The sequence below is a fragment of the Ascaphus truei genome, chromosome 7 (genome assembly GCF_040206685.1).
Source record: "Ascaphus truei isolate aAscTru1 chromosome 7, aAscTru1.hap1, whole genome shotgun sequence".
NCBI classification, from domain to species: Eukaryota; Metazoa; Chordata; class Amphibia; order Anura; family Ascaphidae; genus Ascaphus; species Ascaphus truei.
This window is the reverse complement of record NC_134489.1, coordinates 73,373,950-73,390,174: the sequence shown is the minus strand read 5'-3', so window position 1 is coordinate 73,390,174 and position 16,225 is coordinate 73,373,950. Positions and strand designations below refer to the sequence as shown.

At 41.6% G+C, this 16,225-nt stretch overlaps 1 protein-coding gene across 1 annotated transcript in view; it reads right to left on the bottom strand.

The window, feature by feature from the left end:
* Positions 1–4,311: 4,311 nt before the first annotated feature.
* The window catches only part of CIRSR (corepressor of RBPJ and splicing regulator), a 31,875-nt gene continuing 19,961 nt past the window's right edge, over positions 4,312–16,225 (bottom strand). The window contains exons 8-10 of the mRNA XM_075609033.1: positions 11,320–11,426; positions 7,125–7,213; positions 4,312–5,129 (exon numbers count right to left, since the gene is read on the bottom strand). Of these exons, the coding sequence (XP_075465148.1) occupies positions 4,514–5,129; positions 7,125–7,213; positions 11,320–11,426 (812 nt within the window). The 3' untranslated portion in view covers positions 4,312–4,513. The remainder of the gene's footprint in view (positions 5,130–7,124; positions 7,214–11,319; positions 11,427–16,225) is intronic.

The window sequence follows — 16,225 nt, the reverse complement described above, 5'->3', positions numbered from 1 at the left end:
TCAGCCTTACCTTGGGGATGATTGGTGAGGCATGTGGCTGCAGGGGGGGGGGGGGCGTGCCGGTGGGGGTGGTGCTGAGGTGGGGGGGGATGATGGCTGCGGGGGCCCCCGATGCTGCGGGGGCTGGTGGAATGGCCCGGTGCAGCGCGGGGGGGCATGGGGGGGGGGGGGGCAGGACGACCCTGCGCTACGGCAGGGCCAGGGGGCCCTGTATTGCGGCGCGAGGGCCCTGTGCTGCGGCGGGGGGGAGCCGGACCGGAGGGGAATCCCCCCTCCCATCTCCTGTCACGCGGTGACAGGGGAAGCGGAAGCCGGAGGGGCATCCCCCCTCCCATCTCCTGTCCCGCGGTGACAGGAGAAGCTGAAGCCGGAGGGGAATCCCCCCTCCCATCTCCTGTCCCGCGGTGACAGGGGAAGCTGAAGCCGGAGGGGAATCCCCCCTCCCATCTCCTGTCACGCGGTGACAGGGGGAAGCCGGGACCGCGGGGTAAATATGCACTGATGCGGCGGCCATTTTTTTTTTTTTAAATTAGTGCGACCCCGTTAGTAACGCGGTGGTCTCGGGGTGGACCCCGAGGACCGCGTTATAACGGGGTTTAGCTATACATGGTTACATTAAAAGAACAGAGGTTATACAGTCAATTCAGAGACATTTCATGGACAGATAGCTGGAAAATTGGGTACAGGGGATAAAGGGCTGGTGAGTTTCAGATTGAAATAGAGAAGCTTTAGCCTCAACAAACATCAGCGAACGGCTCAAACCCTTTAGCTGCGGCAAAGGCTGTCAGCCTTTGGGGTGACAGAGGTACACTGAAGGGGGTTCAGATTGAATGCAGCTGAGAAATCAAAGTCCTTTGTCCTCTTTGCTCATTAACATTATAAAAAGGTACCAACGTTAGACATTAGGGCCTTCAAGCTAAAGATACATTGTAGCTATGTTATATTTTGCAGTGCTCCACAAATTACAATAGGGGCGAGTAATGTTAATCTTCTATTTTATCCTAGCATTAGGTTCTGCACAATTAAAGTCACTAAATGTGCAAGTGTCCACGAGCTATTCATATTTGCCACTTTGGCATTAAAGTAATAATCCCCCACCCCCCAAAAAAAGTAAGTGTATGTTTATATATATATATTTTTTTTTTTTATTTTAACCTTACATGAACCAGGGTATCCCCAAGAACTGAACTGTGGCACTAAAAATACTTGGGACTCACAATTGCCAAGATACATTTTTTACTCGTCAGGACTTTAGAACAAAAACACAAAGATGGCTGCAGGTTCACCCAATCAGAACCTGCAATGTCATCTACCAATGATGTTACTGCTTTCTATTGGCCGCCAGAGCGAGGCTGACTTCAGTGGCCATCTTGTTTTTTCCAGACAAGAACTTGTGTAAAGGAATTTAAACCGATAGGGCTGTAGTGCTGTCCTACAGCTCTGAGGAGACCCCATGTTTTAAATAAAGATATACACAACACACAAAATATGGGAAGCATGGATTGGTGCTTTAAATAAAATGCAAAACAGGTTTGTTACACAACACTGGAGAAAATTGCACACTTGAAGGAGATGGGGAGAACGATAAGGGAACTCAACATAAAACAGTATTTGTTTATTCTACTAAAATAATCCATACATTCCACATAAATATTACATTCATATTTACCAGTCTACACCTGCGAAACAATGGTTTCTTAAGCCCTGCGCATTGCGCCATACTCTTTGGGGGAAGAGCCATCGCCGGTGTACTGATACAATTATCTGTGAATAAACACACTGTTCCAGCACTAAGTGAATATTGGGAAAATGGTCAAAAACGGGAATATGCCAAACAATAAATAAACCTGGAAAATCACGTCAGCAGGAAAATGCCGACGTGACATTATTCCAGGTTTATTGTAGATTTCTCTTTTTTTCATTAAAATTCACATTTTGGCATATTCCGGGTTTTGACCATTTTCCCAATAGTCAGCGAGTGCTGGAACATTTCAGTGTGTTTATATATTGTTTTGGGAGGTACTGGGGTCCTCTCGCAGTTCCTTATTGCTCCCTGCAAACAATATCATATTTACCTTGCTTCAAGGTAATTTATATAATTATTTGAGAATGTACGATTGTGGCAGCTCCCTCAGTACTGAAGATTGTATGCTAAAATGGTAAAAATTAAAACACGCGTCTAAAAAACAAAAAAAATGTGCATACAGAAATGAAAGGACTATGTACCTTTCTCTGCAGTTTCTTCATTAAGGACATCAGTGATTTTGTACAGCAGACCTACTATATGCAGTATTAAATAATACCACGAAAAACTCCCTACTTCACCAGTGTGTGTGTTCTCTTCCAGTGTTTCAGTTTTCCCAGTCTCCTCACTGCCCATTGCAAGGGATTTAATTCCTGCTTCAGTTAAATCATTGACAGCATTGGAACCCAGGTGAGATTATGGGTATCATGTTGGCTATCCCCAGACCTCTTGAAATGGCAATTCAAAAAACAGTGGGTACACCGTTAATGCTCAACTACGGCATGACCGTGGCGACTTGTGTACAGTGCCCAATTACTTCAGTATGCTTATGAAAATGTTAAAAAGTTCTGCCATTCATCATAATTCCTCCTACAAATTACTGAAGTACATTGTCATAAGCAATTTATTAAGGTATGAAATGTACACATAGTGGCATATTTCAAGTCTTGATGAATTGCCCAGCACAATTAGAATTGGACATGAAGGATAGATGGGGAGACGGTACCGGATTTCAGACCAGTCTCCATTCACAAGTGCATCAGTAACAAGTCTACACCTCTTCCTTACAAAGTGAAATAATGTATTGCTAAATTATATAAACCAATGCACTGCATTAATTGCCAATGTGGAAGCAGTGGAATATAGAAAAGTTGAATGGAAATCACGTACATTCTGTGTTATTGTGCTTTTAAAAGCATACTATGCATTCTTATGTTCTCCGTGTGTCTTTAATGATGAAATACTAATCGTTGTTTCTTGCTGCATTTCAAGTGTAAACTATTATCACGTATTTTATTAGCGGCATTTGCATAGGTTATTATTTTTTTTCCCATTTATTGCCAGGTTCACCCGAGGATTTTGAAAGATGGGGATGGGGGGTGGTGTAGGGGGGAAAGGTCTATTTTAAAAAGAGATTACCAAATATTAGAGGTGATCTGCACCTTGCAGTAACTCTATAATAATCTAGACATGGGGTAACCAACCTTTTTCTCAGACTGGTCAATAAACCAGCCAAAAAATTATTTCACGGTCCTTCCCCGTCGCTGTCGATGGGGGCAGTAGAAGGGCAGCAGAGGGGACAACGGCAGTCACTGTGGACAGCTTTACAGAGCCAAGGACTAGCATTTCTACCTGGGTCTTCCGTGTCAGCAGCCCTGTCAACCCCCCCTCACCTCCCCCCTTTATTTCTCTGTCAGCTTGCCCCCATATATGTCTCTTTCCCCCCTCCTCTCTCTCAATCTTCCCTCTTTCACCCCACCCTTCTCAATTCCCCACCTCTTCACACGTTTACCCATCACAATTTTACCTTGGGGGTGCCATGGCACAGGATCCTCCAGAGATCAGCGTCTTCTCACAGCAGCACGTGGGTTCACCCTGGAAGTCGGGCCCAACTTCTGCATCTGCCCAGAGGCCCCTGCTCCCCTCTGGTCCTGCTACGGAGGGGAGCTGCAGTGTCACGAAGGATGAGCTTGAGTTCTGGCTCCAGAGGCTGATCCTCCGAGTATCACGCAAGCCACCCCAAATGCTGTTGTGGCCCGTGGGCCATGGGCTGGCCACCACTCAAAGCTTACAATCAAAAGTTTGTGTATAAAGCAGAGTTAAACTCACCCAAGGTCTCAGAGTGCTGGCACTGGGGCTTGTACCAGATTCACCCACTTCAGAGGCAAAACCAGAACCTGTTCCTTCAGGCGATGGAATAGTCCTTTATTATCCTCAATGAATTATTCATTTTGGCAGTTGAACCCATTTTCTGTATATATTTATAGAATGTAATCACTATATTCATTGAGAGAAGTTGACTAATTTAGTAGGTAAATATATAGTTAATATACCCCGAGGCTAAGGTTTTCTTTTTGTTGGCAGATCATGGAGTGGCTGCCTGCTTCAGGGTATATTGAATCAGCCCATTATTTAAAGTAGCCCAGTTTACAGAATAAACTTAGTGTTGGAAATATCTGCATCAAACACTCCATACAAGTTTTACAAGACAAACATTTTCACAGACATCCATTCAAAGCAGAACGTCCATGTTTTGAATGCCCCTCAATAATGTAAAAATAAATAAATGAAGGGGAAACTTGTTTATTACGATCAGAAGCAAATAAATTCATTTTTGTTATGAATTAAAGCAAATATTTTTCAACCAACGTAATGCTAATGAAGTTATGATTTACATAGGGAAATGTACACTAGAGATATTGGTCAGGCTTGCACAAAACAACCCACAACAGTTCTTTTGTATTAAACCATCCACTCCAAAGATTTCGGCTATCTCCTCTTCTGATCTCTCTCTCGACTCCTGCTTCTCCTATCTCTGCTCTTCTCTTTCATCTTCCCACGCTCATATTCCTTCTCTCTGTAATCATTCCTGCTCCTGCTCCTGTGCCTGTATTTACAGGGTCCTTCGTCAGCCGAGCTCCTGCTAGATCTAGATCTTTTATGCTTGTGACCTTTCTCTGGCCTCTCACCTCTCTGTTGGGCCCGGTTAGACTCTGCAGTTCTATGACCTTCCTTTCTTTCGTGATGACTCATTGTCTTCTGGACATCTTTGCTGCACCTAATGCTCTCCATATCACCCTCGTTTCTTCTGTGGCTACTCGTGGGTTCTGCTGACACTATACCCTTCCTGGACACTGGCTTCTCTTCAGAATCACTGCTACTATCTTTGGAATGTTTAGCATGTTTCTCTTTCTTGTTCTCCCTCTTCTTGAGTCTATTTGTTTCCTCGCTTTCGGACTCACTATCACTACTACTAGACGAGTCACTGGAAGAGCTGCTACTGTGGCTGCCGCTCTTCCGCTTCTTGTGCTTCCGTTTGCTTTTTTTTTTCTGCAGCTTCTTTTTTTTGTCTTTCTTTTTCTTCTTTTCTAGGTGATCCAGTTTTCTATTTTGGGGTTAGAAACAGATACACATTACAAGGGGATATAAAATAAAGCCCTTTATAAAGACAATGTGTCATGGCTTGAATATAATGGGTGTAGGAACTTTTGCGGCGTATACTCCGTGAGTAAAGGCACTGATTGATAACAATTAAACTGCGTTTGAAGCAGGAGAACCTGGCTCAATTCCTGGTGTCAGCTCCTTGTAACCTTGGACAAGACACTTTATCTCCCTGTGCCTCAGGCACCAAAATCATAGGATTGTTACAGACACAGTCCCTGCCCAGATGAGCTTAAAATCTATGTGCTTCGTACTGCACACTACACTGTAATTTTGAAGCGCTTTGCGTCCCATTGGGAGAAAAGCTCTATATGAAATAAAGTTATTATTAATCTACATAATAGCACAGTTGGGCATATTGGTAAATGCCAATTTTTACTATTTTAGTTGTGTCTTCAGGATGTTGCAATAATAATGGAAAAGTTAGAATGCAGAGCAGAAACTAGTGAGACAAGCCGATTTAATGCAAACGTTTGTTATAACGTACCCGTACAATTTAATTCACTAGTCATGTATTAGGTAGTCCTTCATGTGTACTATTTTCATCTGCCAATCTACATTGTCTAAATTAAAAGAGCTGGAGAGAGGTTTTGTTTTACCCTGAATCCCATCCACACTCTTCCTAAGCAAATTAATACACAGGTAAAATAATGAATAACAGATATATTAAATAACGCTCAAACCAAGTCATTTACACTTTTACATAGTCTAGTTTGATTTCAATTTATTTTCCCCATCCTAATGGTTTACCTGCATTATAATAGTGTATTAAGTTGCAACCCCCTCTATTCTCAATAAAGATTTAAAAATACTATTTTTTACACAGTTATTTCACCCAAGACAAAAACCAAATCAGAATGATAAATGTCAGACCCCCACTGTGGAGGCGGCATGCATATCTTCAAAGGGGCAGGATAGTGAAGAGATAAGAAACATACCACAGAAGTAAAAATCAAATGTAAACGTTATGTTACCATTATTACAGCATAACAAATGTTTCAAAATTATTCACAATACATATCCGATTATTTGAATAAAATGGCTACTAATCCACAGTTCTATAATATTAGTTCTGCTGGGCCCTGGATGAGATTGCCCCTTTAATGCACAAATACAGGCATCAAAAGATAGGAACCATAGGGTTCCTGTTATCACACCCATCTCTTATCTGTGTAATACCTGCATCCCTGCTGTAGCCGAAAAGCTAATCAATGGGGAACAATTCAATAACTCCCATTCTAAATCCTATAATTCCCTTTATTCTGTGCATTATTAAATATTTCCCTCAATGGACAAGTCAATTACAGCATGCATTAGGACTTCACAAACACCTACATCATGCTGGCAAACCAGACTTGATATTAGTCTGCAACAATCCCTATTCCGAAAAGGAAATCATTTTTAGAAGGACTCCTGTATGGGGTGGGTCATACTAGAGTAGATTTATTTTTACAACACAAAGACAGTATGTGGGCAGTGGTTTACAAAGAGTACCCAGACACATGATGGGTAACAGATGTAGTTAACAGACTGATGACAACGTCTCCCTATTATGATACGATTGCTTCACTCCAGGAATTCCACGACTCATGGAAGTGAAGCTGAGCCGTCTTGACGTGCCGGAATTGCCACATTACAAAAAAGGTATGTCATGTAGACCGTATTAACGTATTATAATGGAGGGTTTTATATTAGTACAGAAAGACTATGGGCCATATTTACCAAGCAGTGCTACTCCAAAGGACACCTTCCAGCTCGGCTTGGTATAAATGACCCTTTAGGAGCCATTCAAGTGAATGGTGCACAGCAAGGGTTATAATGTAAGAAGTGACAATTGTGGAGGCAAGATCTACCCCAAGTCAGAAGTCACTTGGACAGATCAGTAGTGTGACAGGGTCAGCATGTCCTCACATATGATCCAAGTGATGTAGATCTGTACCTTAGAAGCTTCTGCTTTTGCTTTGTGGTTAGGGATTTTAAGAATTCCACTTCTGGGTCCTCTTCCTCTGCTTCACTCACAACATAAACCTACAGGAATAAGAAAAAGCGTGCACGCTAATGAAATGATCTGCAAACAAATATACACATTAGCACATGCACATAAGAGAAAGGAGTTACCCATTGCCATAGGTAGCTTCTGCTTTGTTAAACAAAGGAATCTGTTGCTTGCCCCCCCCTGGCACTGAAATGGTTAAGTGAAAAGCATCTGGTACAATGCAGGTGTGCAACGAAGGTGCAATTCCTTCCAGAAGGTTTTTGAGAAAGACCAGGAATATAAAGTACTCGCAAGAATATTGAACAATGCAATATGAGGCTTTTTTCCCAATGGGAGAAATTCAAGCCATATTGTTGAATCCTTAAAAATATTAACTATTTATGCATCACTTTTCTCCCAATGAGACTCAAAGCAGTTAACAGTTCTAAAAAGGGAAAAAGAAGAAAAAGGTTAAGGATATAGATATATAAAAAAGAGACCAAACAAGGAAAGATACAATACAGGATGGGACAGTACTGTAGGTTGCGGGTCATTAATTAAATGCCTGGGTAAACAAGTAGGTCTTGAGCCCGTTTTTATAGATTTAGAGAGAGGGGACCTTTCAACCTGTACGAGGCAGATTGTTCCAGAGAGTAGGAGCAGCGTGGCTAAAAACTCAGGCCCCAAAGTTAGTTAAGGAGATTCTGGGAACTGTTAGGAGTCCTTCATCTGCAGATTGAATTGAGCGAATGGGAGTGTAGGGAACTAGAAGCGCTTTCATATAGCTGGGACCCTGGTTATATAGTGCTTTTAATGTCAACAAGTCAATCTTTAAAAACATTTTCCATTTTACACCTAAATATTGAACGCATAACTTATATCAGGGGCGTGCAAACTTATTTTGCAGCGCCCCCCTGCCTTGCTCCTTCCGTTCCTGCGCCGCCCCCTATTACGGCGTCAAATGACGCAGCGGGGTCAAGAAACGTCACGCCATGTGACCCTCGGCATCATGACGTCGCGTTACCAAGGCAACCGTGATGTCACATGAACTGCGGCGTCATTTGATGCCGCATTGCCATGGTCACGGGTCCCAAAGCCGGCTGAACCTCGGTAAATAGAGGTTGCAGAGGAAGCTTAAATCGTCCCAAGCAATGGGTAGACCGCTTTACAGCATACGGCATAGGTGATAAGAGCAGTTTCAGTTCCAGACATATTGTGGTTTAGGTAAAAATAGACAAACTGAAAGTTCAAACTTTGTTCACATTCAGGTTAGACTTTTATCATACACAATGTTGGGAATTTTGGCAAGACAGGAAAAAGCAGAAGAGGGTATTATGTGGATGAAAATAATGACAGCATTAAGACGGTATGTGGGTAAATTAAAACATTTCAATCTAAAGCACAGTCCACACTGCAAGGAATACTGAATATGCATTAGTGTGAAAGCACTGGTTTACGTAACAAAGAATTGTACTGATGGTATTGTTGTGGGCGGAAACCACATTGGATTGCGTGTAGTAATGCTTTTTACCAGGTCAAAATGCGACCTCTTCATAAACGCAGTTTGTGCCTGAGCTTTTAAGACATTGGCGCGCAACAAATGGCCCTGCCTGCCCAGCAACCCACTTTCCTTCTCTCCCTAATGCAGGAATGTTGCTGCTGCTGCTGATCGTAGCTGCGTAATGACCGTGTGCTGATAAATACTTCCCTGCTCCTCTCCTATGCTGATCATTAATTCCCAGTGTAAGAGGAGCAGAACAGAATTCAACAGCAAACTGGCATTTGGCGCCGAGTGGAGGGAGCAGGGAGAAGCTTCTACCCACTTGTTAATTTGTCGCACTTTAGAGAGCAGATGACTTCTGCAGTATATCATGTTGCCCAGGTAAATAGAGGTAAAGAGCGCTCAATGCCAGGTGTTAAAAGTTCAATTAGACCAAACCACAATCCAAGAAAAATAACCTCAGAATAATAGGTTTTGTGAAATATTAAACCAACAATTATGGGTAAGAAAACCCCCTAAAGACTGGTAGTGTAAAGGCAATGAAACCCCCACCATCAATCTCATTGGGGGCTGACCCTGTGGTAATAAAATGATAACTCACTGTTTGATTTCTGGTATGGCTGGTGGATATGCTGCTTCCAGATGAGATATACAGTATGCAGAAGATGTATGGAGCGCACGATCCAATAAGGAGCAGAGGGAGGACCCAAGTAGCAAAGTACAAATTTATTGAGTCATCAAGACATTAAAATCCAACGCGCTTCGAACGTGTTAGCTAACACGTTCGAAACGCGTTGGATTTTAATGTCTTGATGACCCAATAAATTTGTACTTTGCTACTTGGTTCCTCCCTCTGCTCCTTATTGGATCGTGCGCTCCATACATCTTCTGCATACTGTATATCATGTTGCCCACCACTGTTTTCAGACCTAGGCATGTGAAGGAAAACACTCCTGAGGTCTCAAACTTGTGTATAAACTACCAAGCAGTAAAATGCCGTTTCATAAAATGACTGCCATCTACAAAAAGAATTGAAGGCAGCAGTTCCACCCTCTTCCCACTATTTTTCAGGGGGGGGGGCGAGGGTGTGAAACAGAGGACCTCCGGAGCTGAACTGTGTTAATTTTAGCTCCAGGGACTCCCTGGTACCCGAGATACCGACCGGAAAAATTAGCGCATGTACTTACATCGCCCCCCACCCCCACCCCCGCCTCATGCTTCCCATTGTCCTACGTAACATGGGAGATTACAAGCAAGTATCTCAGGAACCAGGTGTTCCCCGGAGCTGAAAATAACAATCAGGGAGAGCTGCTGCTTTAACTCTGATGAAGGGCACACATGGGGCATTTTTAAGATTCAAGACTGAACATAGCAAATGACTTGATAAATGTAACCAGTGCAGTCACGTGTCTACCCACAATAATGCACATGCTAGAGCAGGGGTAGGCAACTCCAGTCTTCAAGGGCCACCAACAACTCAGGATATCCCTGCTTCAGCACAGGTGGCTCAGAGTTGTTTGTGTCCCTTGAGGACTGGAGTTGCTCGCCCAATGTGCTATAGCATGACTTATATTGGCGCATACATGAAAATGGTGCCCTGAAGCAATGTAAAATAAAAAACAATGAAATTAACAGTGCATTTACAGGTCTTACACGGGCATACATTCAGATGCTGGGCGAGGAAATGCAAACAGGCACAAGGAGGCTGTCCCTTTTTAGCTTCCAAATCCATTTTAAACAGGTATTTCCTTAAAGCTACCATGTTTATCATGGTTAATGATTATCATTTTCTGTTCATTTCTCCCCCCCCCCCCCTGGAAAGGCCATTACCATGATGCTTGCTACAAGGCATAAGTTATTTAATCGGTCTTTACAGCATCAACTATGTAAGCAGTGATTTACAGTGCAGGCTGGGAAAACACGTACAACACAGAGACAAGAAACAAACATGAATGTAGAGGAAGTCATGAGTTATACCAAGTTTGATATCACGGTCCTTTACAAACTGTTCTAAATGGGTTTCAGTTTGTTCCTGTACAGTGCTTTGTCTGGATTCGAAAGCCCTTGACAAATCCATCACTAAAAGTGCTTATGAACAGATTGCTTGGAGAAAAAGCCTTATGGAGTGGCCATCAGGAACCGAATGCATTACTCTTAGGTGTGTTGTTGCTGTGGAGATGTCTGCCTTTTATTATGAATATTCAAATTACACCCATTTTCTCGTGCAGCGGCGACACGAGTCTAATGCACCCAGTTTTTATCCTGCACTATCAAGTCAATGTGGAGTGCTGCCATCCACGGGCTGTCCATCTACAACAAATTCTTTTCTATTCTTCCTTTTCAAAGCCGCCTTGCCAGGATCAGCCAGCAGCAGGTTACGCTAAATGAACAATATGCTACGAGATGATGGCTATTACTCTCCGCTGCACTCTGTAGCCTGGGAAAGCTGTGCAACTTATGCAAAAGCCCAGTTGAAACGAAAAACCAAAAGAAAAATCAGTGAATTGTTTCCTCTTTGATACTGCTCCATGTAGTATTACAATGCTTTCTCGCTCTGTCCTATGGATATGCATATTGGCAAATGCCAAGTAGCAATTTTCAAGCAATCACATGCAGATTTGTAGATGTTTTCAGCTTACTGATAAAAAAGATCATTACCTGAGATGGATCATTTACGGTTAAGTTTCTCCCCAGCACACTTTGTTTGAGCGCGAGCCCACAGCTTCTCATCTCCGCCATTAGCTCCGAGGGGTGCATTGATGGCCCTGCAAACAAAAAGGCATCATTGATATCGCTCTACCTTTCTTCTGACTCCGCAGTAGGAATTCGTTTGAAGCTTTGTTAGGTAAAATCGCAGCTAAATCAGCTCAATAATCTTCCGCTGGGAAAACCATCAGATATGATTTTCTAAAACAGCAGCCAGGAGATTCGGAATACAAAATAATTGAATTTGTGTTTAAGTGCGAGGGGGATTCTCTTCTTATGTAACTTTCTAAATATTGAAAACAATGTCGTAGTGGATTGTCGGGGTGAACGTTTCTCATTATACAAGCACACAGGAAGGGATCTTCGTATTACCACATATTAAGCTAAGTACACATTGCACACCACGCAGAACAAAGGAACAATACAAGCAAAAAGTGATATCTCAAGAAACTTTAATGTTCACAGCACAAACAGTGCAGTATCATTTGTACGTTAAATACAGCTACTTCGAATGATTATTATTCCTATCCGAGACAGACACCTAGGGCTTGCTTAGCTTTGCCAGAGATGTACATTTGGGTTTTAAAATGTTAATTTCATACTACTTGTTCCTGCAGAGACGGCCATTAATAATGTACGTGAAGAATTTTCTGCTTATTGAAATAATTACAATACGTTTAAAAAGCCATGGACCCCAGCAGCTAGGTTTCTGTATCAGGCCAGGGGAATTCTAAAATAACATGCAAAAGTAATACATAAACCATGTGGTACAAATGTACGATTTGCCTTGATACATAAACAGATTCTCAACACCAGGTACAACTTTCCCTGTTCTTTACACGTGACATGAGGTTTGGAAAGTTCTGTACATGATAAATCAATATAAAAGAACTCTAATGCTGGTGTGTTAAAACATATCCCAACCTACATCGAATCTGCTTCTTGTTCTTTATAAATAAAGCTCTCCGCAATTGATTGTTTCTATCATACCAACCTTAAATTACATTTATGCCACAATTTGATCTGTTTATATCATTTTGATTTATAATATACATTTTGATCTGTATTTTTCAGTCTTCAGGCTGCAAACAAGTGCAGTAGATTTATCAAATAAAAAATCCATTTCTTACAATAGGTCTCCTTTTCTTTAATGCAAAATGGTGCCGTTTTATAGCCAGTTCAGCTGAAAGGATTTGATTTTGTGGAAGATATATCCCATTGTACTCAAAAAATGTGCGTTAGGAGTTTGTTTTTGAGCCATAAGCAAGACTACCTGTAGGTCCAAAGAGAGGAGTGTAAATAAATAAATGGTTGCAACAAAATGCACATAAGCAAAACTATTTTCTGTAACACTTCTTTTATTGCTTGTGCAAAACGTCATTGTGTTTGCTCTCCACTAGCAGTGTATTATAATTGGGTGGAACTGCCTGGGAAAGCTGCTCTAAGGGATAATGATAACAACAACAACAACAACAACAAAAACAACAACAACATTTCATATAGCGCCTTTCTCTCAATGGAACTCAAAGCGCTTCACAATTACAGTATAGTGCGCAGAACGCAGCACACAGAAAATTTTACAGACACATTACCTGTCCAGTTTAGCCAACGTGTGTGTGTTTGGTGCCTGAGGCACAAGGAGATAAAGTGACTTGCCCAATGTCACAAGGAGCCGACACCGGGAATTGAACCCCACTGATTCAAACTCTGTGTCATTGTTTACAGAGTCAGTGTTTTTACTCAATGAGCCACACCTTCTCCTTAGTGGGATAATTTGTTTGTGATTGGGGTGGACATGGAACTTTCTACCCAATAATTTTAAAATGCAGATATATACATTCATCCTGTCTTTCTTTCTAAAGGTCTACTGTGTCAACAAATGTCCACAATGGGGCATTATTTACGGTCATATTTCTCCATTTGACTGCTGGGTTTTATATGTCCACCTACAAGATGATGCTCCTGTCGCATATTGTTCTTTGCTGCTGCGATTAAAGAATGTAGTTCTGCGACTTGGCTATCAATGGTGTATAAGTATTAATGACTGGCAGGTTTATAGTGATACGTTGGACTTGCTCATACAAGGTGACAAAACAAACATTTAGTTTCAATACCATTATACTCCTATTGCATACGGTTATTCCAATAAACAATTAAAGAACAAAACATGATCAATCTTAGATTATGTGACCTGGAAGTTGAATTAAATCTGTATGAATATCAGTCCTCATAATTCTCAATATTTTCTGCAAAGCTCCAGCCCAACATTAGAATTACTTCCATGACAGAAAAGACTTTGTGGACACTACACCAGGCTGACATTACTATTCATCCATCCACAAATTATACTTAGCAGAGGTATAACAGAAAAAGCAGCAAATGCAAGTATGCTCCGCTCAAGATGAACACGATGTCTTGTAAAGCCGCGATATGTAGTTCTACACCTATTATGATCCACGACTAACAAGTCATAGATATAGCAGACAGGACCAGTGCATGTCTATGCAGTTACAGGACAGATACTTGGAAAGGGCAAACATCATTTTACTTACAATATTTTCCTTTCCTTTAGTGCCATCATGGCAGCAGAAATTAAATACAAATGTGTATGTGTACAACTCTTCCTCCCTTATGGATAGGACAAGAGAGAGGAGAAAAAAAAACGAAAAAAAAAAAAAACACAGCATCGGGGGTATATAAACTCCTCTTAAATCCCAACACCAGTTTCGGATATATTTTAAAGACTACAACTTAAACAGTATAAACGAAAAACAACTGCAAACAAGGGATTTAACCACTTCTGTGATATCATCCCTTTTATTAAGTCCTCCGTGCAGAGACAATAGACAGCCATAACATTTTAGGGCACAAAAATACCCTTCGTCTGGGGAAATTGTGATGAGATGTCGCTGAACTGGTTAAATCCCTTTTTTGGTGTCATTTTTCGTTTATCCTTTATCCCGACTAGGTGGTTGTTGGACGGGATAACCACGACTGACTAGCACAGGGAATCAAAAGGACACCACAAACTAAGTTGCGGATATGTTCTGAGAGTGTGACTAGGTAACCTTTTAACCGTGTCAACATATAGAATATTCAAATAAGCTCTATTCACATAATTGGAGGTATCTTACAAACAACTTGGGGCGGGAATATGCTGCCATGATGGGACTAGAAGAAAGGAAAATATTGTAAGTAAAGTTGTACCCTTTCCTCTGCGCCCCACATGGTAGCAGAAATTAAATACAAATGGGATTTCCCAAAGCTCACTAAACTAGGGTGGGAAAATACATCAAAATGATGGATTATTCTTTAATAAAAAATCAGTTGAAGAACTTGACGCTTGCAACATTCCCCTTATAGTATTTGATAAAAGGTGGAAACTGAAGACCAGACATTTGTTTTGCCGAAGCAGCTCCAACAGGAGGTAGCCATGGATCTAGTTGAATGAGCCCCAAGGGCTGCTAGTACTTGTAACCCCGATGGCTGGTAGGAGATCTGGGTAACTTTCTTATTTCATTGGGAGATGTAACTCCTGGAGGCCACTAACCCTTTGCGAGGACCTTCACAATGAATGAATAATCTGACTTTTGGAAGGATTTAGTAAGCTCAAAATATATTGATAAAACCTCAACGACATCTCAACAATGGAATTTATTTTCGGTCTCAGTAACAAGGATTAGGACAGAAGGATGGGACTATGATCTCTTGGTTAAAGTAAAAAGAGGATACCATCTTTGACCTAAATTCTGGGACACTCCTCATGACAATCTTGTCCTGATGAAATCACAGAGACGCTTTCACGTTTGTATGTGGCGTCCATTCAGCATGGTGACGTCACTCCGTTCCGGTCACCTAAGGTGCTGAATGGACGCCACATACAAACGTGAAAGCGTCTCTGTGATTTCAGCCGCCGAGCTTGAATCAGAGATTATCTCTGCATCTGCACCACGGCATCCTGCCTTTACTTCCCCTTACTTTTGGACCCAGTGGAGTGATTTTGGACGTGCACAGCATCATAAGCTAAGTGTAACACCCTATTAGCCTGTCCGTGTTGACTCTCCACGGACACTGTACGTCACATTGCTAGGTAGAGGCATTATGTCCTCTCCACACTGCTGTACCTGTTACAGCTCCACTGCTTAATTGGCTACCACTATGGTTTAATAACATCTGAATGTGGTAGTACGGTGCTATTTTTATAGTCCCCATTAACAAGGTGCTATTACTGATCACCTAGCCTGGGTATTATATACTTACCTTTATTTACATCACTATTCAGTGATATATGTATGCATGTATGTACGGCGACATAATACTGTTTACTGTTAAGTATACCCTATGTACTGATTTTATGCCTGTTTGACTTACCTGTCATCTCACTATGCAGTACTATTAGCACAATTTACCATGAGACTCCTTTTAAGCTGTCCTATGTAAGGTTATTATGTGTGATTTCTGTGCAACTTACTGTTGTGTTGCAGAGGCTTTAACTGGATACGGTCCTTGAACCGTGCCTCAGGTCACTAATATAGCACACTTTGTGCTTGCCCATTACAGACATCTACACTATCACGCAAGGATTTTTCAACTTATCTGTAGAGCTACGTTTATAGATTAACTGTTGTGCGTGTGGCTAAGTGTTTATTATGTGCACTATTTAGTTTTTATTTATTTTGTGAATCTCACACCGTTTCTGTGTTGTATTACATCTATACTTGGTGTGGGCCATTGATATTATATGGGTATTTACTATTTGACCGGTTTGCTTTAAGTTATTCACCCCTTCAGATTCAGTATCAGCAGCCTGCATTTGACTAGGGCTGTTGATTTTTTAGTTAAAAGGGCATCCATAGTT